Source organism: Cucurbita moschata, unplaced genomic scaffold (genome assembly GCF_002738365.1).
Source record: "Cucurbita moschata cultivar Rifu unplaced genomic scaffold, Cmos_1.0 Cmo_Scf00008, whole genome shotgun sequence".
Taxonomy (NCBI): domain Eukaryota; kingdom Viridiplantae; phylum Streptophyta; class Magnoliopsida; order Cucurbitales; family Cucurbitaceae; genus Cucurbita; species Cucurbita moschata.
Genome location: NW_019268524.1, coordinates 324,300 through 349,124, shown reverse-complemented (window position 1 = coordinate 349,124; position 24,825 = coordinate 324,300). Strand labels below are relative to the sequence as shown.

The following is a 24,825-nucleotide window of genomic DNA, read 5'->3' as shown; positions in this document are numbered from 1 at the left end:
TTTTTTTTTTTTTTTTTTTTTTTTTTTTTTTTTTTTTTTTTTGCAATGGCCTTTCTATGAAAACACCATGAGATAAAAAGGAACAAAAAGAAAAGAAAATATGAGACCAAAAAAAAAACAAAGGACGCCCCTAATTTTTTCCTCAACAATTAACTCGTGAATCATATAACAGCACAAGTTACCTAGCTTTATTTAGGCATAAATTAAACCCACTCCCACACTAAGGCTAATGGGTTCAGCCTCCTTGTATGAATCATTTTCTGGCAGTGATCATCAGTATACTTCTGTGGATTAACGAAAAGGTCTGAAGCGGAGAACAGGATCTTGTGAGGAATGATTACTGTTTCCATGGAGGCTGCTGATGTTTATAGCTTAGCAGATACCCTTCCCAGCCACCATCAGGGCAATCTGGTTCTTTCCTTTTTGCACCAACTCCAGAACTTGAAGGTTGTCTCAACTGCTCTTCCATGGATCGGAGATGACCTGGGAAAAGAAACTGCTTTAAACCCCCAGAATCACTCAATCCAGAATTCAGATCAAATTTAGGACGTGAATGAGCAACGCCATTGGGGGTCAGCTGTGAATCTGTCATGCCCATGAAAAATGGAGTGTGAGAGTAGGAGGAAGGCGGAACAGCTGACATAGGACCCATAATTTGAGGCATAACAGCAGCTCCTCTTGAATCCACCATGTAGGGAATTGAACCACTAGGTTCATACATGGTTGAGAAAGAAATGGTTGGCCGTGGTGTCAATCCATTGTAACCAATAAAAGGAGTCTGGTGGTAAGGAACTGCGGAACCCATCCCTAATATATCTCCTGTTCTTGCCAAAGTAGCACCTATTCCAGCAGGCTCAACAGTTCTGCCGTTTGGCAAAGATGAAGCACGAAGAGCAAAATCTTTTCCACTAACTTCAACCCTTGTACCCATAATGGAAATGACAGAAGCATCTTTATTAGACCCTCCATAAGCGCTTGTATTTTGACAGTACTTAACCGGACCTTGATCTGAAGCGTCACCTTGAACAAATGGCCTATCATTCAAATCAATATTTCTTACCAAAGGTTGCAGCGATGAAGAAGAGCAGGCAGGAGAGGCACTGTAGCTATTCTGATTGTTAAAGTGTCCCTCCATCCTCAAATCTGATGCTGGAGCATCAACATCCTCACCAACACAGTTAAGGTCCAGCTTTAGTCCCCCAGATCTTCTTTGTCCACTTTCAATCAATAACTCTCTGGATTGTGGGAAAGATGATCCCTGGTTTTGTTTCCTGGTTTCATCTCCAGTCTCAGCCACGTTCAAATCAATGTCAAGAAAGTCCGGCCTCTGCTTTGAACTATCAGAATTTCCCCCACTAGAAAGAGTCCTATCACTATCAGGAACTTTACGAGGGGAAGCAGGGCGGAAAGCACTAGTGGCTGCAGAGCCTCTCCATCCAAGTGCCCCTTCAAACTGCAAAGGTGTTAGAGGCAATCCAGAAGGAGCAGCTGGTCTAGAAACAGAAATAACAGATACCGGTAAAGACACTGGAGTTACTAACTGCTCTGCATCATCATTAAATGCGTCTTGGTTTAGATCAAATTCACAAAATCCTTTTTCTGTACTTGTATCTGCCCCTTGAGCTGCTTCAGTGACCAGGGAGGATTCCATTTCATTTAAATTTTCAGGTTGAGTATCTACATTATCTGGATGCGTCAAACATGTCTCCGCATCAGAATATGATTCAGCAACATGACTTTTTGCAGATTGGACCTCCGTTCCCTGGTGATCAGCCGGAAGGTCCTGTTTTTCTGTAATGGTGTCTAGTTTACCCAGCTGCCTGATTCCACCATCAGAAATTTTATCAGAAGACGAGCTGCAGGATGGCTCTCTATATTCCACCACTTCTCTTTCAACTTCTTGAGCTACTTGCCGAGCAACCTCCAGAGCATCTACTATACCATACTCAAGTTCCATGTCTGACTTACTATTCTTTATATTTGAAGTTTTGGGATTTAATTTCGGTTTGGAGAATTCAGAATCAGTCATTACATCATCATCTTCCTTTCTCCGAGGCTGTCTTTCGCCATTAACTTGACCAAAGTCTTCCATCCTCGAAAAAGAAGCCCCACGATCTTCATGTTTTCCTATTCGACTGCCACTCAGAGACAAATCCCGCAGAGTATTTCGATAGTGCTCAGCATCTAGGCCTGCAGATTTGAAAACAGGCATGCTAGAATAATTTGTCTTTTTATCTGATTTCCCATTTTCAGAATCCAATGTGGTAACTCTCTCACTATCTAGACTAGAACTATGTCGAGAAACACCAGCATTGTCAAGACCATCATTATCTTGCTGAGCTGAAGCTTCTTTAGCAGACTCTTCACCATTTGCAGCATCAAAACCTTCCATGACAGATCCCAGATCCTGCATGGGAGAATGAGTAGAGTTATCTGATTTTTCTGTCACACATGACCTACCAGAGGAGCCATCAATCTTGTGCACTTGGCTGTCAAGCTCTGGCAACTCATTCAACTTCTTTGAGCCATCTAACTGTTCATTATCACTGCCTTCCCTTGCAACTGGAGAGCTACAAGCCATAGCAGCCGAGGTTCCTCCACCAACAGAACATAGAGATGTTTCTTCCTTCTTTGAAACATCCTCCATTGGAACTGACACGGCAGCTGCGTTTGTTGTTAAATCTGGAGATCTATCTTTCACAACAGAATTTCCAGATATTGAATGAGAGTCAAGCTCGTTTCTTGGAGATTGGACATTTGAATCTTTAATCTTATCTGGGTGAAGAGCATCAGAGCTCTCAGAGGATAATATTTTGCCTCTAACAGGTTCTACTGCTAGTTTTCCATCACTGGATAATTCTCTTGGAACAGATCCTCCCGGAGCAGATGACCTTCCTGCACCGTGAGAAAGATTTGAGGCATCATCAAAATGTACACCAACATTTTCTGCATCATGGAGCAAATCTTTATCATTTATCTCCTGCATCCACCTGTCAAGGAGTACACTTAATTCCTTCCCGAATCTAGACTTTCCATGGTCACTATTTTCATAAAGACCCTTGACAGTAAATAAAATCCCAGAAGAAATAGATTTCTCAGCAGTTATATGAAGCTTTTTAAGTGCTTGCAACAAAACAATGATAGATTCTTCCACAGTGCTATCATTTGTATCGTTCCTGAACTTTTGAGCATCCTTAAGCCATCTTTGAATAAAGCTCAGTCCATCTAATTGGATAAAAAGATCAAGACAATCTTTATTCTCCGTAGCAGTAATAGCACCAGCAACTGCAGCCCAGTGCCTGGTTGCATCACTAACATTCTTCACAAAACAATCTTTCTCCTTTTGCATAACATTAATCAACTCTTCAACTCTACATGGGGCTGTAAGCCCATTTTTAATTTCAGTCAAGGTGAAGAAGTCTTCAAGTGTCATCATGCTTCATATACCATCCTTGCGAGCATGAAATGAGAGAACCTTCTCATCCATCTAGCAGATTACTGGGTTAAAAATTATAAAACGACACTGCAAATAAAAAAATATATATTTGTTAATAAAGAGAGATTCCTAAAACTAGGGAAAATATGCATGAAACTTTAAACTGATATTGCTGCATATTTGTCATCAAGCATGTGCTACAAGGAGATAAGTTTACAAACTTACACCGAGCATAAGAAGCAGAGAAAAACAAATATGTAATTGCATAAGAAAAGTATTTGAAAAGACGGATCACAAATTATATGAAGATTCAAACAGGCGTAGCTGATAAATCTTCTATTGTTCTTCACAACAAAAATTCACTATATCAATTATAAGATGCCTGACATTAAACCCTGATTGTGACACAAGCATCCAGCTCAATTAATTAGTCAAAATCCGTTATCAATCCACTGGAGATAAATTATATGAAGAAAAGTCTCTGAGGTCTTGTACATCAAACATATGGAAACTTAAACAGAGAGTGGTAGATGATCAATCCAATATATATACATTCAGTTCACAGAAGACCTGACATGAAACTTGAAAACCATAACAAAAGTAAATATCATAGGCCAAAATTATTAATCAAAATAAAGCAAAAAAATAAAATAATAGCATCCCAATCCTATAGGCTATGGCGGCTATACTAATAAGTTATAAATTAAAAATCATCAATAAATGAACATCTAAATCATTGTAAGAATTGAAACATACAATGTCCTTGATTGATCTTGCATCACAATTGTTCCAATGCTAGAACTTCAAGAGTATTCAGCAAATAACGAGCATTGTTTTATCAAAGAAACCAAAAGCAAGGCTTGTCAGTCTAGTATTCCAACAAGTAATGCTCTTATTGATTAGAAACCCTGAGAACTGTACCAAAAAATTACAAAAGAAGGACAAATTCAATCCATATTAATCTAAAAACACATTAGTTTAACGATACAGATTATAACAGTCAGAAAACCTATTTGACTATCGTAGGAATTTTCAATATTCACCAAAAGAAAGGTCGATCACGAGCAAGACTTTCAACCGAGTTCAACTTTCTAAAAGGCAAAATTAAACACGATGTGCCAATGAATCATGGTTCGGAAAACAACCCGCTACTGTAATGGAGAGCCCAACTATCAATGGAATACAAAATCTAAAGCATTACCAGTGCTAAAATCAAACGCAGAAGCTACTTCAGAAGACCAATTGAGGAGGGAAAATGATGATTGTTATCCACTGAATAATGAAATTGAAAAACCATCCCGCTACCAATACAACCCGATGGCTAGACGACAATAATTCTAAACAACAGCCAGAGTTGAGTAAGCAGTTCATGCATATTCCCCGAAAAGGCCAAACGAGATTTAGAAACTAGCACCTGTGTACGTATCCCAGCATCAGATGATAGGTTAGAGCATAGAAAATGGAAATTATCAAATGAGGTCACCCAGCTTTACCGTCTTTAAAAACGAAAAACGGCGTGGACGAAAAATGAAATGCAAATTTCAATAGGTAATTGTAGGAATTAATGTGTAGATACTGATTACGATACAAAATGGAAAAAAATAATGATAATAAATAAGATTGAGTAAATAAAATGCAAAGGACGAAACAGTACGAGTGTCTTGCCTAAACAACAGAACTCGAAACCCTAGCTTCAGAATCGGCGAGCAATAGGAGCTCCCAAAGAACTCTTCCCTCCTGCTCTGAATTTCTCTCTCCTCTGGTTGATGAATGAAGATTTTCTCTCTCTAAAACTTAGGCTTTCTTTCTCTCTTTTCCGTTTTCACAAAACCCTCGTTTTGTCGTCTGTGAAACCTTCTCCCACATCGGGCGAGCGAGAGAGAAAAAACGAAAACGTTGCTTTTTTTTTTTTCTCTCTCTCCTCTCGCTCCAATCGTGATTTTTATGTGTTCTTTTTTTTTTTCTTTTTTTTTCTTTTTTTTTTCGCTCTCTTGTTTTTCAAAATTTTGGTCTTTGTATACGATGGGAAGACGAATCTTGAGACGGTTCGAACCGGGTTTGGTAATGAACTGGAAATGTCCGGACCGGCATGAAGAAATCCAAAAACTGTCACTTTCTGGCATACGGAATGCCTTTTTGTAGGCTTTTTAATTATTAATTTGGAAGGAAATAATTGCAGCCTAAAAGGATTTGGACTTTGAACCAATTTGTCTTGAAGCTTTTACTGACTCTTTTTCTTAAAAATGTGTTCTATTTTTTACAATAATAAAAAAAAAGTTCTTTTTTTGCCCTAAAAAACAATGCAGTATTTTAGGAGACCATGGGTGTTTAGACTAATTATAAAAATGGGATTTTAATTACAAGTACGAATTTTAATTGAATTTGTCTGTGTTTTTTAGTTGTGGGTCACTTGATGACATTCAAATATGACCCTATTTAACTACTTTCAAAGGTGTTTGGTGGGGAGCAAGTAACTTTAATTTATTAACTATATCAATGGATGGTCTCCTTGTTGACTAAAATGTTGTTGTCTCAATTTTATGCAAATGCCTATAAAATATTCATATTCACAAATTTTTTTATTTTATAAATAATCATAAGAACAAATTCAAAATATATAAAAAAAAAATAGAATCGAAACTAATTGGAAAAATCTCTACTCCGGACAGATTTGAACAAACACAAAAAAGCAAAAAAAGGACAAATTTTTTTCTTAGGCCTCGGGCTCGACCTACGAGGTACGGTTGACCATATGCTTTAGTCTCTCAAAGGGGCATGGAGCGAATTGAAGCATATTTTTTAAATTTAGTATTGTTTGTATTTAACCTAATTCCTAAAGGAGACGTAATAAAGCTTAAAGGATTATCGCATAAATACCCTATCAACCTTGTGAAGATAAAAAATTTCTCATTTTAAAATCTCTCGTTAAAGTTTGTTGATTAAACTCAAACATCAAATTGAGCATTGAATTAGGATGGGTTCGGTTCACACGTCCTACGCCTCATTTTTAAAGGGAAGAACCAAGTAAAAAAATTGGGAAGCTTTAGAAGAAGATGAATGTAATAAATTAAAACATGACTGGCTCACATTACTACATTTCTGTTTATCTTGTTTATTTAATTTATAGTTTAAGCCATTAGTAAACTGTATGCTATGCTTTTATTTTTTATTTTTATTCAAAAAGTTGAGTTTTCAACTATAATTTTGCACAACACATACAACTTTCCTATGATTAAGAAAATGGGACAAAAAAAAAAACAACAACAACAAAATGTCACTTAAAAACTTATTTATCCAACTCAACTAGAAGCTTTTAGGTCATTCCAGTAACCTCCTGTGATTAAGAAAATGAGATAAAAAAAAAATCACATAAAAACTTATATATCCAACTCAACTAGAAGCTTTTAGGTCATTCACGAGTAACCCCGAAAACGAAAGATAGTTAGCATCAAAATGTAAAAATTAGAAGTTTTAGGCGTAAGTTAAGAATAAGACCAAACATTAATAATGGCAACATCAGGTAGTATTTAGTAACATCAGGTCTGCAATTTTTGACCTATATATATGAAAGCAACATTAATGACACCCTTCTCCATGAACATACCAATCCATATATTATTAATAATATTAACATTTTAAGTAACAAAAGGTTCACAAACACTAATCAACAAACTAGGCAACAGTAAGCAACCATTAACCATCTCACAACACTAATTAATTACACATAGATTCCACTATATATCATAATATCATATTCTAAACATTTCATTTTTTAGGGATAAGCTTAGGAGATGTTTGGCAGCTTCATATTATTCACACAAAAGGGTCGAAATATTAGAGGTTGATGAGAGCAGGGGCAGACCTTGGCGGATTCGAGAGCATTTTGACCACTTCCCTCATGGTAGGCCTTGCGGAGCTGTCTTCTTCAACGCACATCATCGCTATTTTGAAGAGGTGGATCACGCCTTGGAGAGGGTATTCGGTCAGCCGCGAGTCCACCACGGCTAACACTGATGCTGCATCCGACGGCTGAGACAGTTCTGATATGGTTTTCTGGACCCACCTTACTATGTCCACGCCTTCGCCAAAATCTCCCACTGGCTTCCTCCCGGCTATCAGCTCTAACAGCACCACGCCGAAACTGTACACGTCGCTCTTCTCGTCCACTTTCAGCGTGTAGGCGTATTCTGTTGTACGGTTACAGAGAAAAAGGAAAAAAGAAAAAAGAAAAAAGAAAAAAGAAAATCAATCTCATCTATCTCCACGTCATTCAGAAGTTGGGCTTCAAACAAAGAAGCCCACATCACTATATGGGCTCCATAGGCCCAACTCAAGTCGGTTGCCCCAAATGGAAGCGTTGGTATTAGTTGGGGTTTCTAACCTAATTTTAAATAAAAGTAATATAAGTAGAAAGAAAAGTCTCATGCTAAGTTAATAGCTAATAATCTTAATTTAATACAAATTAATTAAAGAACTGAACATTTTTAGAATTATTAATGAAGATGAAGCAGATGGAAGAACAAACCTGGAGCGATGTAGCCATAGGAGCCGGCAATGGAGGACATACACTCGGAGGCGCCGCCGTTCTGCAAGAACTTGGCGAGCCCGAAGTCAGAGACATGTGCCTCGAAGAACTTATCCAGCAGTATATTATTGGACTTCACGTCTCTGTGAATGATCAGCGGCGTACAATCATGGTGCAGGTAACAGAGCCCCTTGGCGGCTTCCATCGCGATCTTGTACCGCAAGTCCCAGTGAAAATGCCCGCCCTTCGCTCCATGCAGCCTTTGGTCCAAGCTCCCATTTGGCATGTACTCGTACAGCAGCAGATTCGTGTCTTTGTTCGACACGTACCCCAAAAGCCTGACGATATTCCGGTGCTTGATCCGCCCCAAGGTCTGAATTTCGGCAGAGAAACCATAGTCGTTCCGGCCACTTCCTAGCAACAGTTTGATCGCCACGATGGAGCCGTCCGGCATAGATCCACGGTAGACGACCCCGGCACCACCTTTGCCGATGATATTTTCCTCCTTCAAGCATTCTAGGACGTCTTCCGCTTTGAAATCGAGGCGTTGGAACGCCGTGAGTTTCCATGCCTTTGATTTCTGAATCCTCTTTCTCTTCCTGATGTAAACTCCGGCGAGTACGCATAACAAAACGATGAATACCGCAACGATAGGGAGGATTAGCTTAATGGATTTCGTGTTATTGTGTAGCGATGCGCAAGGGCCATCGTTAGGGGAACAGAGGTTTGGATTTCCGACGAATGCGCTGCCGTTGAATACTGAAAACTGACCGCCGGTGGGGATTTTACCTATGAAATTGTTGTAGGACAAATCAAGAGTTGTAAGACTCATCATCGACCGAATTTCATTCGGAATTTGGCCCGTCAGATGATTATTTGACAAATTGAGAACGCTCAAGATTTTCAGATCCGAAATTCCTTTGGGAATTTGGCCAACGAGGTAGTTTTCACTGAGATCAATTGATGTTAAAGACGTGCACTGAACGAGCGAATGCGGAATTTTGCCGCTAATGTTGTTGAAGCTGGTGTTGATTCTAAGCAACTTATTCAATTCAAATATTTCCACAGGTAAATTTCCGGTGAATTGGTTATGTTCCAGGGAAAGAACCTGCAAGTTTTTTAAATTCTTAATCGCCGCCGGAATTTCCCCTGTGATATGGTTGTTACTGAGCTGCAGACTTCCAAGAAACTCGCCTGACATTCGCGACGGAAGAGTGCCAGAGAAGTAATTGTTACTAATATCGAGTAGTTCCAATGCCGGAAAGTTGAAGAACCCTGCCGGAACCGTTCCATTGAAGAAATTTCCAGCAATTCTTATTTTCTTAAGCGAATCACACCGTCCTAATTCCTCAGGGATGGGTCCAAAGAAGTAATTATCCAACAGAATCAAAGTCTTCAATCTACCATTACATAAATCCGGAGGTATGAGTCCAGTAAGATGATTTGTAGCCACGTCAAGCAGAAATAGTTTACCATTACGCCCGAGATTCGCTGGAAGCTCGAGCGTGAAGTTGTTATTCCACAACTGAAGCACTTCGAGATGCGGAAAATCACCGACGAAACCAGGAATTGGACCGTGGAGTTTGTTGCCGAATAAATTGAGAAGTGTAATTTTCTGCAGTGCCACGAAACCCGCCGGTATCTCGCCGGTGAGTTCGTTCAGCGAGAGGTCCAGCGATTTGAGACTAACTAAACCGGAAAGTTCGGGAGGAATCCGACCCGTTAGATTGTTTACTTGTAGAAATAGAGAGTGCAAGACCTTCAAATTCCCCAAACTCGGTGGAATTTCACCGGAGAGATTACAGTTCCCTAAATCGAGAAGCTCGAGAGCACTCAACGTTCCAAACACAGCCGGAATCCCGCCGTCGTAATGGTTATAGTATCCAGCGTAAAGATGCGTAAGATTCTTCAAACGCGCCAAACTCGCCGGAAGTCTCCCGGAAAGCGCATTTCCCCTCAAGCTCAAAAACTCAAGCATCTCCATCTCGGAGTAAGCCTCCGGAATCTGACCGGTAAAGAAGTTACCGCCGAGATCTAGATACTTAAGCTTCTTCAGCTTGACGAACTCCACCGGAAGCATACCAGAGAAATTGTTGTTATAGACATCGAAAACCTCGAGTTCCATCATTCCGAGCGTGATTTCCGCCGGCAATCTATCCCGGAATAAGTTATTAGAGAGGTTCAGAGTCTTAAGCGACGTGAGTTTCGCCATTTCGAAAGGAATCACTCCAGTGAGATTGTCATTCACTAACGTCAAGTTTACAAGTTTTTCCAACATCCCAATCGCCGGCGAAATCCTGCCAAACAGACGGAAATTCGATATGTTAAGCGCAACAACTCTAGAATCAACATCGCACAAAACTCCAGAGAAGGCGCAATGAGCAGACGGCGAAGACGACGGTTGCCAATCAGTAAGCCCCGATCTCCCTGGTGCAATCAAGGCATTCTTCATTTTCAACAGCGCATCCATATCCCGATTGGCGAAGCTAAAACCGGCAGAGAAAAGAAGTAAACAGAACATAAAGAAGTTGCAAACAAGAGGATTGAGCGATTTCTTCCTCATCCCGTCTGCGTTTCGTCTTCTTCGTCGGAACACAGTGAAAAGGAATAGAAGAAAATATGGAGAATTGGAATTAGCGTTAGTTGTATGCAAATGGCGATGGCATCGAATTAAGCAGAAATTCGCAGCTCTAATAGGCGGTGGCGGTAAAACATGGAAAAATAAATTAATCCCAAACGTCCAATACGAATGCGAGGAAGAAAAAGGCTGTGCGGTAGATTAGAGAGTAGCAATCAAGTGAGGCCGTCTTACCCTAGGCTCTACCACTGCTACATATCTGGGCCCTACAGCATGTACGAGCCATTAGATTAGACAGCGACCGACGTTTCGGTAGCCTTCCCTTCCACCTGGACGATTATAATCCAACGGCGTTTCAAATATTTTATATATCATTTTTTTCAAAATCAATTATGTTTTAAATTTGATTTTTCACTTGAAATTAGTAATCACAAAACTATTTTAAAAATTACAATGACTTTGAAAGTTAGATGGAAATTATCCGACACGTGTAGTTGATGACGTGTAATCTGGCGGTTTGAAATGTTAGGCGCAACCGTGGGACCCACTCAGTTTCTGGTAAGTCATCTCGTGCGTCGTGTCGTTCTTCGCCAGTCCAGTTGTTGTGTTGTTTTATCCGACGTGGAAATGGTGGAGTAATAAAAGTAAAGGTAAAATAAAGAAATAAATATATGGAAAGGGGGGGTACGGGCAGCGGTCAGAATCAAACATGAATGAAGATGCTGTGTTTACTAAGACAGAATACGGAATGGGCTTTTGTTGGATTGCTGGGGGCCCAATCAAAGGCTGTTTCTGTCTTTTTCCAAACTGACACTTTTTCCCCTCCTTTCTCTCTGACTCTCACTTTCGTCTTTCAGCGCAAAGTCCACTCTATATCTTCTACTGGGCCCACAATCTCCCTTCTTCTTCCTCTTCCCATTGGGCCCTTGGATGTTATCCTCTCCTCCCCATCTCACCCTAACCCCCCTGCTCCCTCCCTTATGAATCCTTTTTTTATTCAAACTAAATTATTTGATTCAAAGTCAACGAAGCAGTGGGGTCCATGCCTGGATACCCACTGGGATATGAGACTGCAAATGCAATAGTGGGTATCGTTTGAGATGCGTATAAAATTGGGTGTAGCATAAATTCCTTTGCAAACATGGTTTTAATCCACTACTAGTTGGAAGAACATATTCCAATTCTCACCATTAGTAGTGAAGAATTTGTTTAAACTTCACCTTTACAAATTAATAGAGTCCAAGGGCATGGGCTCCCGAATAAATGCTATTGCTTTTCTATCAAACCATTCCTTCTAGCTGTCGGAATAATAAGTTGCTGCCATTGGCTCTTTAAAAATAAATAAACTTCCTGCCAAACATTCCCTATTCCACTTTTATTCAAATCTTTCTAGAACATCTTATTTGTTTTGAGCTCGTGTACTCGTTTTTTAACGATAAGAATAATCGAGTTCGTGATATCTTATATCAATGAATACAGTATTTCTTATTTATGGATAATTTTAGAGCGTGGATAAGAGTAGGGGGTCACGTGCATGTAAAACGGTCAGAAGAGAGAGGGGATTTTGAAAAATTGTAGAATTTGTATTGTGGTATTGGAAAATTGGTGAGGGATTGATTGGGACATGACGAGTTGAAAAGGACTCTGAGTTTCAGGCTCTTTCCGTTTTTCAATGCAAATTGCATTAGCTCTGAAATTGTTATGATGATGATCTCTGTGAACTCACTGCTCTGATTCCCATCACAATTTCAATCTCTCTTTTATTCCTCTTCTTGGGCCTCCTTCTTCGTTCCCGTCCCAATTGGGCTCGCTTTACACCCCAATTAGCTCAGTCTGGGCGGGGCCGGCTAATGCCCGTGGCCCAACCAATCAGCCCTTTAATCACCATGGTTGACCTTGACTTGGGGGTTTCAGGCTCTTTTTATGTGATTTTGATTCCATTCTCCAAAGATCACACCTAACATATATTAGACATAGTCAAATTTAGAAAAAATACAAACGTAATATTTAATTGTATATTTAAAAAATTAAACTAATTATTTTGTCCTTATGTTTAATATGACTATAAATTTTAAAAATAGTTAAGAAACTATTATTATTATTTATTAAAACTTAAAAGAAAGAAATGTGTTATATACAAAATTAAAAATTTGGACTTTCTATTAAATATATTTTATTGTTTATGGATAGGAAGATTTCTTCTGATGGTAATTTAATTAATCAAAATTATATTATCATAAGTAACTACTTGAGTTGGTTTTTTTTTTTCCTTTTGTAATGACGTGGTCACGTGGATTGTATGTGGCTGAAAATAAATAAAGAATATAAATAACGCCGACCATTTTTCTTTTTAAATGGATGCGATTGGTTACCTTGCATGTCAGGAATCACCGACAACCCTTTTCCCTCTCAAACAAGTAACAAGTCGCTCCTATTTGCTTTTATAAATAAATAAAAATAATAATAATCCCTACCAGTCACGATAATATCGGAAACTATACAAAATCATGTCAATTTTAATGCTAATTATGTTTTGTTTAAAACAATTTTGATATCCGAGTAGTTTCCTATAAAGCACAGATAATACTCACTTTATTTTTGTGTTTTTTTTTTAAATGCGCGATTCAATTATTTGTATAAATCAATTTTAATAAAATTCATAACATTAAAATATTTACATTTTTATGGATATTGATTACAGTTAATTTACAACATTTAGATTTTTAATTTACATCCAAGGGTATAAAATCAACATGCATATTAAATAATTTATTGAAGCGAAATACGTGTGGTTAGAAATTGGCGCGTGTGACATGTAAAATGGATCGACAGTCAAAATGTGCTCAAGCGTCAATTTTAAGCAAAAAAGGAAATCCAACGGTCTATATTAAATAGGCGGCAGCCGCCCCTGCAAAATCCCCCCTCTTGGTTGCGCCAAGACCGGGGCACGATATGGTCGGTGAATTTTCATTTAATGTTGACGTTTTGATATTATAAAAGCAATCAAATAATAGATTTAAATACAATATCGTCCCTTTGGTTTATTTATTTATTTATTTTATTTCAATAATTTACCACTTTACTTATTAACCGTCATTAAGTTGATTTAAAATAAAATAAAATAAAATAAAAAGGTTTTGTGAGCCGTCTTTCTATAAAAGGATATAGGGAGGAGGCAAAGCCAAACCCCTCCCGCCGGGTTTCCACTTTCTGGGGTCTTCAAGTTCGTGTTCATACGTCGTCGTATGTTATTTTAAGACCCTTTTCCATTTGTTCTGTAAATTAGTAATCTGATATGGCCGATCCTTATTTTCTAGATCGAACCAACACTTCCGGCTATAAGCCAACCAGAGTTTCAAACGAGTTTCACCTTCAAAATGCCGCCGTCTCCGGTGGCAGCCACGGCGGACTTTTGCAAACGCCGCCACGATTCTTCTCAGTTCCATCAATCCACAGCCACCAGCTTCTCCCCCTCATCCAACAACAACCACCACCGCCTCTTATTACACCGCCGCCGATTCTACGGCCCCACCGCACTCTTTCTTCTCAACCCCGGTCATCCCACTCTCTTAAGAAATCCAAATCAATCAAAAGAGACAAAGACTCGCCGGCGGTGGTTGATCGGCGGGTTCCTTCCAGAACCTTCTCCTCGCCGGCGGCGGCAAAGAGGGTGGTTAGAGTTGAGGAGTTTGACAAATTGTCGGGGTGTTTGTTTGCGGTTATTTCTCCGCCGCCCAGTAGCTTGCCGTTGCCCAAATTTTGTCTGAGGCCGGCGAAGCTCAATTGTAATGCGTAGGCCGTCGAGCCAACGACGGAGCCGCCGCTGCTGACGATCTCCGACATGGCTTCACCTTCATTAAAACTGTGTTTTTGTGTTATTAATGAATTGGTGTGATTGGGATTAACTATTTAGTTAAGTTTGATATGTGTGTGTTAGGAACTTGGGGAATGGGTTTTCTTCATGGGTCGTTTTTTCCCACTGTATTAAACCTTCCTCTAAAATAATTATATAAAAATATTTCTTATTTCTAAGTATGATTTTTTTTTAATGGTTTGGATTATTTCATCATTAGCAATATAGCATTAAATAATAATAATAATAATAATAAATAAATAAATAAATAAACAATTAATTTTATTAGAAAAATTAATGTGATTTGTGAAATTTAAGTTAGCACAAAGAAATGTGATAATTTTTTTTTTTTTTTTTTTTTTAAGGATAAATATGTATATGAAAGGGATTATTTTGTTAGGAGCATACATGACACGTGTCCCTTCAGAGGTCGAGTAGTCTTGGGCTAGACATCTGGTTGAGGTCGAGAATGGAGTTTAGAGTTTGACATACCATCTTTATGGGGTTTTAGAAAGTTAATACAAAATTTAAAATTTAGAAGCTTATTAAATATTTTATAAATGAAAAAAATAAAAAGAAATTAAAATTGTAATTTAACGTTTGAATAAAGAACGATAGCCCCATAAACCACGCTTTGGCGCCCTAATAGGCAGCCGTACAACTACCAATTACCGCCCAATCTTAACGACTTCCCTTTCAGTAATTAAAGGGAAATTTGTGGGCCAAATTGAATTAGCTGTCAAAAAACCATTTTGCTCTCAACAGAAAGTGGGAAGGGCTGAACGCCGGCGAGGCTCTGTTGTCTTTCACCTTTGGCTCATCTCCCAGAGAGAAAGGATATGTTATCGATCGGAATTGAAGACGAAGAGAAATGGCTGGCGGAAGGAATCGCCGGCATTCAACACAATGCCTTCTACATGCACCAAGCCGTGGTATCTCCAATTTTCACTCGTAACTTTCTTTTCTTCAAATTCGGAGATTCGATTCTTTTGGAAAATGCCTAATTTCTGTGTTGTTATTGACTTTATCGTGCAAGGACGCGAACAATCTCAGAGAAGCGCTCAAATACTCGGCTCAGATGCTTTCGGAGCTTCGAACTTCGAAGCTTTCACCGCATAGATATTATGAACTCTGTAAATTTTCTCTTTATTATAATCTCTCCTTTGTGTGGATAGATTCTTTGAAAGCACATTTTGATTTCTATTGGCCTTGTACGTTGACTTAGATATGCGAGCCTTTGATGAATTGAGGATGTTGGAGATCTTTTTCAAGGATGAAAGTAGGCATGGCGTAATGGTTGTTGATCTGTATGAACTCGTGCAACACGCCGGGAACCTATTGCCCAGATTGTGAGTGAAAACTGTCTGACGTCCTTAAGGCGTCGAACTTAAGCTAATTAGTATTGCATTGACGTCCTCCTTTATGTTTTGATGGCATGCTCATTCCACGGAGGAAGTACCCTATTTATAATGCTGATTCTGGATAGGAATAGTTTTTACCACGTTCCGTCCGCCCCAGTAGATTTTTCATTTTTTCTTTTTGTACATCTAGGTATCTCCTCTGTTCCGTTGGCTCGGTTTACATGAAAACTAAGGATGTCCCAGCGAAAGAGGTCCTCAAAGATCTTGTAGAAATGTGTCGTGGGGTTCAACATCCAATACGTGGTCTCTTTCTCAGAAACTATCTAGCCCAAGTCAGTAGGGACATATTGCTCGATATCAATTCTGAGTGCGAAGGGTAATTGATTCCTTAGTTTGATCTGTTTACTTTCCTTTTTGAAGACAGAATTGAATTGTAGAATCTGTTTGCTGTATTTCACTTTTTTGCCGGTAATTATTTTCGTACAAAAATTGTGTGTTATAGAGAACAGTAACAGCTGACAATGTATTTCTACAACTTTGAGCTGTTACTCCACATTTCACCCATATGGAAAAATGGACAAATAGAATTACTTTGTATTACAAATTTGAATGCTTCTTCTGATTCTTGAAAACACAACGTCTTATTGATTACATTGGAACAAACCTTTTGATTTTCTAGTGTGCATTTTAAATATGAAGCTGAAATAATGACATCATCTCGTGTAATTTTGGCTTCCTGCAGAGATGCTGACACTGTCATGGAGGCTGTAGAATTTGTGCTACAGAATTTTACTGAAATGAATAAACTTTGGGTGCGAATACAGCTTCAGGTTTGTGGAACATTTGAACTTGTTTGAGTTTGTATGTGCATGACACCAAAGTGCTTGCATGCCATGGAGGTAAAATGAACCACGAGGGCATGATTTTTGGCCATGCAGGTCTTATGGTGTGTGCAAATCATTCCTACACTTTGGCGATCCTGAGTTGAGGCCTTCAATTGCACTTTTTCATCTGCAGGGACCTGCTCATTTGAGAGAGAAGCAGGAAAAAGAAAGAACCGAACTCCGCGATCTTGTAATATTTCTGATTATTGTGAGAACTCTGCATAGATTACTTCAAGAGATTATTCCTTTCTCTTGTATTGCTGATCCAGGTAGGAAAGAATCTCCATGTTCTCAGTCAGATAGAGGGTGTGGACCTTGAAATGTACAAGCAGTCCGTTTTACCTAGAGTCTTGGAGCAGGTCTCTAATTTTGTAGTCAAAATTGTTCTGTCTAATTTTCTTTTGTTATCTTCCTCCCAACTTTTTCTTTACCTAAAATGTTTATAGGAATATTCCAATGCTTTCTGATTACCCGCATTTTTCATGTTGCATGAACAGGTGGTCAACTGCAAAGATGAGTTAGCTCAGTACTATCTGATGGATTGCATTATTCAGGTGTTTCCAGACGAATATCATTTGCAGACACTTGAGACATTGTTGGGTGTTTGCCCGCAGCTTCAGGTGGATAACTTACCTTAGTTTCTGCAAGATTTATTTTGATCTTATTCTTACTATTATCAATATATGTTATTGTTTCATAACTTGTAATTGATAGTTTATTGTATTTGATTTGTTATAAAAGAAAGTGATATAGCTCAATTTATTTATCAACACTTTAGGCTACAGCCAAGGCAGATTTGAGAGCTGCTCTCTCTCCAAGAACACTCAAAATTTGAGTTCACAAGAAAAAACTAAAAACATGTCTCTCCCCTCCCCCCAAAACAACCGTAAAAGGTCTCCTCTACAATGCGCACAAATATTTCTAGCTAACCGAATCTTCCTGGGCCCACACAATAATAGCATACAAACAGCTAAAAAAACATCATAACTCCCGTCTCATTCTTCACCTATTACATCATTGAACTACTTTCCCTCCCTTTCCTATGAGTGTGGAACTTGGTGATTTGGGGTCTACCAGAAAGTGGGGTTGCGTGATATAGCCGGCCATTTCCCATGCAAATAATTTTTTCCATCAAGATCCCATTTGGGTAATGGGGGTCCTCTAAAGGTTATTTCTTGGTTTATTTGTTAAAGATTATAATCAATATTTGGTAATCTCTTACAAAAGAGAAAACCAGATGATAATTTAATGACACTTTTATTTCACTTCACCTTTGTAATCTAATCTTCATTTATAGGCAACCGTTGACATCCGGATGGTTCTATCTCAATTAATGGATAGACTATCAAACTATGCTGCGTCAAATGCAGATGTAAGTTATCAACTGCTCTTTCTGTCGTTCCTTGTTCTTCTTCTTCACGTTTTTCCGAATTGTGATGTATGCCAGGTAATACCTGATTTTCTGCATGTCGAAGCCTTTGCTAAGTTGAGCAATGCCATTGGGAAGGTAAACTAGCTTTTCTTGTGAACTAACTTCAACCATATGCATGATATATTACTCGGAAGATAATATGAAGTGGGGCACAAGCGCAAATAAGACAGTGGGTTTAATTATATTATATCAATCTTATAGATGATTTAAATACAAAAAATGTAAAAGCAGCTGAAAACTGTCAACAGACATCAGTTTGGTCCAACTCTTGACAATCTTGCAACTGAGAGTTGGCCTTCAATTTCCCCCTTTTCTCTCTAACGTTGCAATATTTTTTTCAAGTATCATCTGAAGCGTTCGATCCATGCTTCTGTTTACTTTCTGCCTTCAACATGTCTCATGCATATATTCTTTATGTTGGAACTGCCAAGTTTCTTGGCTTGGATTGATCAAATATAATTTTTTGACAGGTAATTGAAGCACAGGTTGACATGCCTATTGTTGGCGCTATAACATTGTATGTCTCCCTTCTGACATTTACCCTTCGTGTTCATCCAGATCGGCTTGACTATGTGGACCAAATATTGGTAATTTCCTAGCCTTATCTTCAATCCACAATGCCCTCTAAATGTATTTTTTAGATGGTAGTGTACTCTTAGGTGACAAGCCTCTTGTGTACCCCATGGCATGAGGTATAGTAAAGGCATTTCCTTGAAACAAGGTCATTTAAGAAGGAATTAGATTAATTACACGGTAGACTTGAATATACATTCTTGATTGGCATAGTTGAAATCGTAGTATCAAGACATCGACAACCATATGTCAATTGGAACATAATCTTAGGGTTTGTAGCGAATGAAATCTCAAATGACAGTAATTTGAAACTTTATTTTACATTGGAAGTTTGAAGAAATTTAGAAATAGAAGACATTTTATATAACTCTATCAGAAGGATTAATATTTATGTCTAATTTTGAAGGAAAAAAAATGCCACAATTGGAAGAGCTTTTCCTTAAAAAAAAATTCCATATTTCATATTCTAATAAATGAAGGAAAAGTAATTGCTGCCTGTTTAAATAACAAAAGAATTGAGAAATTTGGGGCAAGCCTGGTGGTAACTCAGGTGACGTTGAAGAACTAACTGGAAGATGGGCACATTGGTCTTTGCTGCTGCCAAGGATGTAATGAGGAAAATTGGGGAATAAGACTGCTGGTGGAGTAGCTAGTTTTTTTTCCCTCTCCTTTTCTTTTGCCGATTTGTTCTAATTTTCTTAAGTGCTAAAATACTTCTATTTTTGCTTGCTTAATAAATGAGGATATTTAGCCAAAAGATTAAAAAACTGAGAAATGACCGGACCTTCATCTTTGAAGATGCTTTTATTGGTATGAATGTGCTCGGTTGCCATGGTTCCTAGCAAGCCAATCCTGTTGACAATATGGGTGGTCGCTTGACGTTGACTCTAAAACAGATAGCTATTGTACTTTTCGTGTAGAAATCCTAATTCAGGCGCATAACACGTTCTATATTCACTTCAATTGTTTTGTTGCGTTTGAAATTTTCAAAGGGAGCATGCGTTAAGACACTTTCCAGCCAACCAAAGCTTGAAGATACTAGAGCAACAAAACAAATAGTTATACTTCTCAGTGCTCCATTAGAGAAGTATAATGATATTGTGACGGCTCTTACACTCTCAAATTATCCTCGTGTCATGGACCACCTGGACAATGCCACAAACAAAGTTATGGCCATGGTCATCATTCAAAGTATAATGAACAGTAACTCTTGCATTTCCACTGCTGATAAGGTTTGATTCGCTTCTTTTGTATTCTACGATATCAACCTTTCCACTTTTTGGATTATATTTAATATATTGTATGATAGGTTGACGTTTTGTTTGAACTAATAAAAGGGCTTATCAAGGACTTGGAAGAAATTACTGTTGATGAGGTAAATACATTTTTTTTCCCACTGTGCAACTATAAGTTGCTATGAGCTCTTTGTTTTCCTTCTTTCTTGATACAATTCACTTATGATTTTCATTGTATTTCTCTCATCTCAATCTTTTATTGCATCTTCCACCTCCCTCATGCTTGTGCCATGATACTGCATGAGCCATCTGCCTACTCCCTATTGTTTTCTTGCCTTATCCTGGAAAAGAGCGTACTGATGGATCAGAAAAGTAAATAAAATGTCTTCAGCTAATGGTTTTTATGGTCTTTATTCTGATTATAGCTTGACGAAGAGGATTTCAAGGAAGAGCAAAATTCTGTTGCCCGCCTCCTACACATGCTGCATAATGATGATCCACTTGAAATGTTAAAGGTAAAATTGCATCTACATTTTTACTTCTTCTAATATTAATTAAGACTCATTAATAAATGATTAAGGTAGCATGCATCATCCATTATCCGACTTCTTGTTAATAAGATAACTATCATATTCAAGTCAGTCTTAATAGTTTTGATGGCCACTCAGTAATTTGGTTTAATTTATTAACGCATTTTCTATCTCTTCAGGCACATTCTCAGTCTCAGAAATCATACTGAATTTTCTTATTCTATTCACTATTTCTTTGTGTTTGAGATTTTTCAGATTTGTAACTTGGCCCGTGCTAGACTTGTTTACTAGCTCATCTCTTGAATCTCAGATTATTTGTGCTGTGAAGAAACACATTTTGTGTGGAGGACCAAGTCGCCTTCCTTTCACTGTTCCTCCCCTGATATTTTCTGCGCTCAGTGTATGTTTCTCCTGTTCGATATGCAAGAAAACTTTGTTTCATGTTTGTTCCAGGTGGTTGAAGAATTATAGTGTAGGAGAATTGATTTTCAAATCACTGTTGATTATAGCCAATAATTTGCTCGTGTTACAAGTCTTAGATTTTGTCGGAATTAGCTTTGACCTTTGGCCTGGATTCTCAACTACTAATGCTTTTTCTCATTCTAGAATTTCATTTGAAGTAATTATATTTACCAGTGTGAATATGAGATACCTGTATATAATATTCTCCCATGTTTGCAGTTAATTAGACGGTTGCAAAATCAAGATAGGGATGTTGTGGGAGAAGAGCAAAGCGAAGCTGGGGATGTGGTAGAAGAAATGCATGCTACACCAAAGAAAATATTTCAGCTTTTAAATCAGGTAATTAAGATTCATCGATGTACGTCTGGGGTACAGATATCTCTACTAAGGCTTTTAATTTGTCTGGAGGATTATACTACACGTGTTCAAATGTTAGATAGTGCAACACTGCAATTCAATATCACCAGACAATAGTTAATCTGTCTAACCTCATTTAATTTATAAATTATATTTATGCCTCATTCATTAGCACATAGACCTACATACACTTTGGCTCAATTGAGAAAATCCAAAAGTTCTATGGAGAACTCGAGAATACTTCTTGGCAGTAATAGAGTAGCTATGGACTATGAGATTGTTAAAGCTTAGTTCATACATAGCCAGAGAAGTTCAGTCTACTAAGCTGCTTAGTAGGAACTGTTATGAAATACCTTTGTTGTTCTATTTTTCTGGTTCAAATGGAAATGGTATGGATTTATCACTGGAAAGTTACTGGTTGTGTGGTCTTCATCTGAACGCTATCTGTTGAATAAGTCAATTTTAATTGTCAAGATTCAATTAAGTTATATTCTATTATTTTCTGAAATTTCTTGCCTGCTTCAGAAATAACTTGTGGTGCCTCCATTTTTGGTTCCAGCTTATTGAGGCTCTTTCCTCTGTTCCAGCTCCTGAACTGGCATTGAGGTTATACATGGAATGTGCTGAGGTACGAAAGTCAATGATCTGAAATATCGATCTCTCTCAGTATATAAATTACCATAGATATCGCTTGACGGTATTAAGAATGAGAATCAATTTAAGTCAAGGTAGAAAATGCTACGAAAGTAAAGAGAAAAGAATTGATAAAAAAAAATTGTAGTAGAGGCCTGAGAACAAGGGAATGAGAAGGAATATCACTTTCTTCTTATTTGGGGTTGAGATTTGCGGTAGAGAAATCATGAATCTAACGAAGAAAAATCTATGATAGGAGTGAGGACGAGGTTTTTATTTTTGTGTTTCCAATCTTGATTAGCAAATGGCGCATCAGAAACTGTTCTTTTGGTAGGAAAAATTTCATCCATGGTGAGACATTATACTTACTGCTGAATTAGGAAAAAGAATTCTGCCACAGTTTTCTTGGTTCCTGCTTTACACCAGACTCATTCTAGTCTGTACTTTGTTTTCATAGATTTACTACCCGAATCATATCATTCCGGTGGTATACTACACCAAATCATATTATTCTAATGATCTGATCTTATCTTTCTAGATGTCAGAGTTCTCTTCTAACTTCTATTCATTCTATTGTTCAGGCAGCTAATGACTGTGATCTTGAGCCTGTTGCATACGAGTTTTTTACTCAAGCATTTATAATCTATGAAGAGGATATTGCGGTAAATATCAATATTCTATGTCTTTTAAATTTATAAATTTAGCAAATAAGAGCTGTTTATCTAATCGGGCTTTATAGAAAAATTCTTCTTACTTTCACTTCAGTACTAGCAATAAAATGCAGTTTGCTTGATTTCTTCCCCTTCTGACAACAAAAGTTTGATTTAGTTCGCTTCCATTTCTTTGTGTCTGTTGCATAATTTATTTTTTATTTAGGATTCTAAGGCTCAAGTGACTGCAATACATCTCATTATTGGGACTCTCCAGAAGATGAATGTGTTTGGCATTGAAAACAGAGATACTTTGACACACAAAGCTACTGGGGTAAAAAATGCATTTACATTACTTAATCTCGATGCTACTGCACTACATCTTACACACAAATTTCATGGTCTAGATCCTGAACTGTTATTTTGCTTTTACCAGTACTCTGCAAAGCTCCTAAAGAAACCTGATCAGTGTAAGGCTGTTTATGCATGCTCACATCTCTTTTGGGTTGATGATCCAGAAGGCATTAAGGATGGAGAGAGGTTCTTCCCTCATGCTTGATAGTATTGTTTGGCATGCTTGACTCTCAGATTGTTCGGTTTTCTTAGAAGAAATAACATTTTTTTTTTTTTTTTTTTCCTCTCTTTCTTTCTCGTGAACAGAGTTCTTCTTTGCCTGAAGCGTGCCTTAAGAATTGCAAATGCTGCTCAACAGATGGCTAATGTTACACGGGGTAGCGGTGGACCCATCACACTTTTTGTTGAAATACTGAACAAGTTAGTATTTTAAAATCTTAACACACCTTTATCATAATTGAAAAAACTTGAAATGTCAAAAAGAATTCTTTCTCTTGACTGGAATGCTAACGGCTGATCTTGTCCATCATTCATATATCTTTCCTTTTAAAAGAACGCTTTCAATAATACCACCAGTAAAGTAGCCCATATGTAAATTATTTTATAGTGGCTCAAACTGTTAGTTGAAATTAAATGAGCATTCTAAAATTAAATTTGATGATCAAAGTTGTAAATTATTATCTTCGCAGAAGGAAGGCTTGTTTTTCTCATTTGTAATCCCGCCCTCCCCATTTTGTGAACAATTTTGATATGAATAGTTTTGTTTCGCTATCATGGATAAATACATGTATATGATTCAGGTACCTGCACTATTTCGAGAAAGGAAACCAGCAGATTACAAATGCTGCAATTCAAGGGTTGATTGAATTAATAAGAACTGAATTGCTGACCGACACCCCGAGCGCCAATCCTCCGTCAGATGCTTTCTTTACCAGCACACTTCGGTACATTCAGTTCCAGAAACAGAAAGGTGGTGTGATGGGTGAAAGATATGACTCTATCAAGGTTTGATTTCATCACAAAAGTTTGAAATGTTCGCGGTGGCCAAGCCATCCATTTGTTCCAGGTTTGGTCTGCTGATATAGCAGCTTGTAATTAAGAAGGAAATTTTGTGTGTTTATAGCCTCTTGTTAATCATTGTTTCTAACGTAATTGGAAGGAAAAGGGGAGTTTGTGTTGGAAATATTGGATTCTCTTTTTTTCCGAATGTGCCTCCTGTTTCCTCGTACAAACAATTGCAAACAGCTTGTGTGGGATCCTTCTCATTACAATTTTTCTGTAGTTCATAAACTGTTACAAAATTACTCGCAATTTTTTGTAAGGTCAAAATTTAGATAAATTTTAACATCCCACCAGATATATGCTTTGGTATTTATAAAAAATATTCAAATATACACACACCCTACAAAAAGTTACCAAAATAATCCCAACTCTAATTTCAAATCTAAAAAAATTAGTTAATTAAAGTGCAACAAAATTGGGTCTTGATAAATTAATTCCATTCATTTTTCCAGTATCCATATTTTACTTCAAAATTAATTTGCAATAGGAAGAAAAAATAATTTGGAGAGTAATCCAAAAGCATAAATTGTAATTAATTTCCTCTCCTCCCCACGTATTCAACTGTCAAATTGGTCTAAGCCGTTAGCATAAGTTTTTTTTATTATTGGTATAATATACTAATTAATAAAAAAAAAGACAGTTATCATAAAACCCATTAAAACAATATCATTTGTAAAATTAAACTACTGCTCGATTATACTATAGCTTGAACTATTTATTTGGAAGGACCTATAAATTCATTAATTTAGTAACAAAGATCACATGACGTGGCGAAGGGGAAGGCGCGTGTGGGCTTTGGTTATAAATGCAAATGTTTTCCCATCCTTCCTCGAAAAGAGAACAATGATTTAAAATAACAAATAACAAAAAAAACAAAATAACAAACTCATTAAAATAATA

General features: G+C 37.6%; 3 protein-coding genes across 7 annotated transcripts; 1 reads left to right on the top strand and 2 right to left on the bottom strand.

Annotated features, from left to right (window-relative positions):
• Positions 1-30: 30 nt before the first annotated feature.
• Positions 31-5,381, bottom strand: LOC111446199. 4 transcript variants are annotated; one of them, XM_023084914.1, is made up of 4 exons: positions 4,638-4,850; positions 4,193-4,351; positions 382-3,523; positions 31-350 (listed from the first exon to the last, which is right to left on the bottom strand). In XM_023084914.1, exons 3-4 carry the CDS (start codon positions 3,434-3,436, stop codon positions 292-294), a joined length of 3,114 nt encoding a protein of 1,037 aa, XP_022940682.1. In that variant the 5' UTR covers positions 3,437-3,523; positions 4,193-4,351; positions 4,638-4,850; the 3' UTR covers positions 31-291. The 4 variants fall into 4 exon arrangements, with proteins under 4 accessions (XP_022940682.1, XP_022940679.1, XP_022940680.1 ...); XM_023084911.1 differs by lacking the exons at positions 4,193-4,351; positions 4,638-4,850 and adding an exon at positions 5,102-5,381; XM_023084912.1 differs by lacking the exon at positions 4,193-4,351.
• Positions 5,382-7,027: 1,646 nt separating this feature from the next.
• On the bottom strand, positions 7,028-10,680 carry LOC111446595 (receptor protein kinase CLAVATA1-like). The gene is made up of 2 exons (XM_023085452.1): positions 7,962-10,680; positions 7,028-7,623 (listed from the first exon to the last, which is right to left on the bottom strand). The coding sequence occupies exons 1-2, from the start codon at positions 10,522-10,524 to the stop codon at positions 7,271-7,273; spliced, it is 2,916 nt and encodes a 971-aa protein (XP_022941220.1). The 5' UTR covers positions 10,525-10,680; the 3' UTR covers positions 7,028-7,270.
• A 4,424-nt stretch (positions 10,681-15,104) lies between these two features.
• Positions 15,105-24,115, top strand: LOC111446704 (vacuolar protein sorting-associated protein 35B-like). Of its 2 annotated transcripts, XM_023085632.1 has the most exons (22): positions 15,105-15,324; positions 15,429-15,525; positions 15,618-15,741; positions 15,944-16,129; positions 16,496-16,583; positions 16,771-16,827; positions 16,907-16,996; positions 17,135-17,257; positions 17,935-18,009; positions 18,085-18,144; positions 18,540-18,656; positions 19,635-19,874; positions 19,952-20,017; positions 20,303-20,392; positions 20,718-20,807; positions 21,089-21,208; positions 21,786-21,854; positions 22,441-22,521; positions 22,736-22,843; positions 22,946-23,049; positions 23,170-23,283; positions 23,664-24,115. In XM_023085632.1, the coding sequence occupies exons 1-22, from the start codon at positions 15,232-15,234 to the stop codon at positions 23,872-23,874; spliced, it is 2,403 nt and encodes an 800-aa protein (XP_022941400.1). In that variant the 5' UTR covers positions 15,105-15,231; the 3' UTR covers positions 23,875-24,115. The 2 variants fall into 2 exon arrangements, with proteins under 2 accessions (XP_022941400.1, XP_022941401.1); XM_023085633.1 differs by lacking the exons at positions 15,105-15,324; positions 15,429-15,525; positions 15,618-15,741 and having other exon boundaries at positions 16,113-16,129; positions 16,692-16,827.
• The last annotated feature ends 710 nt before the right edge of the window (positions 24,116-24,825 follow it).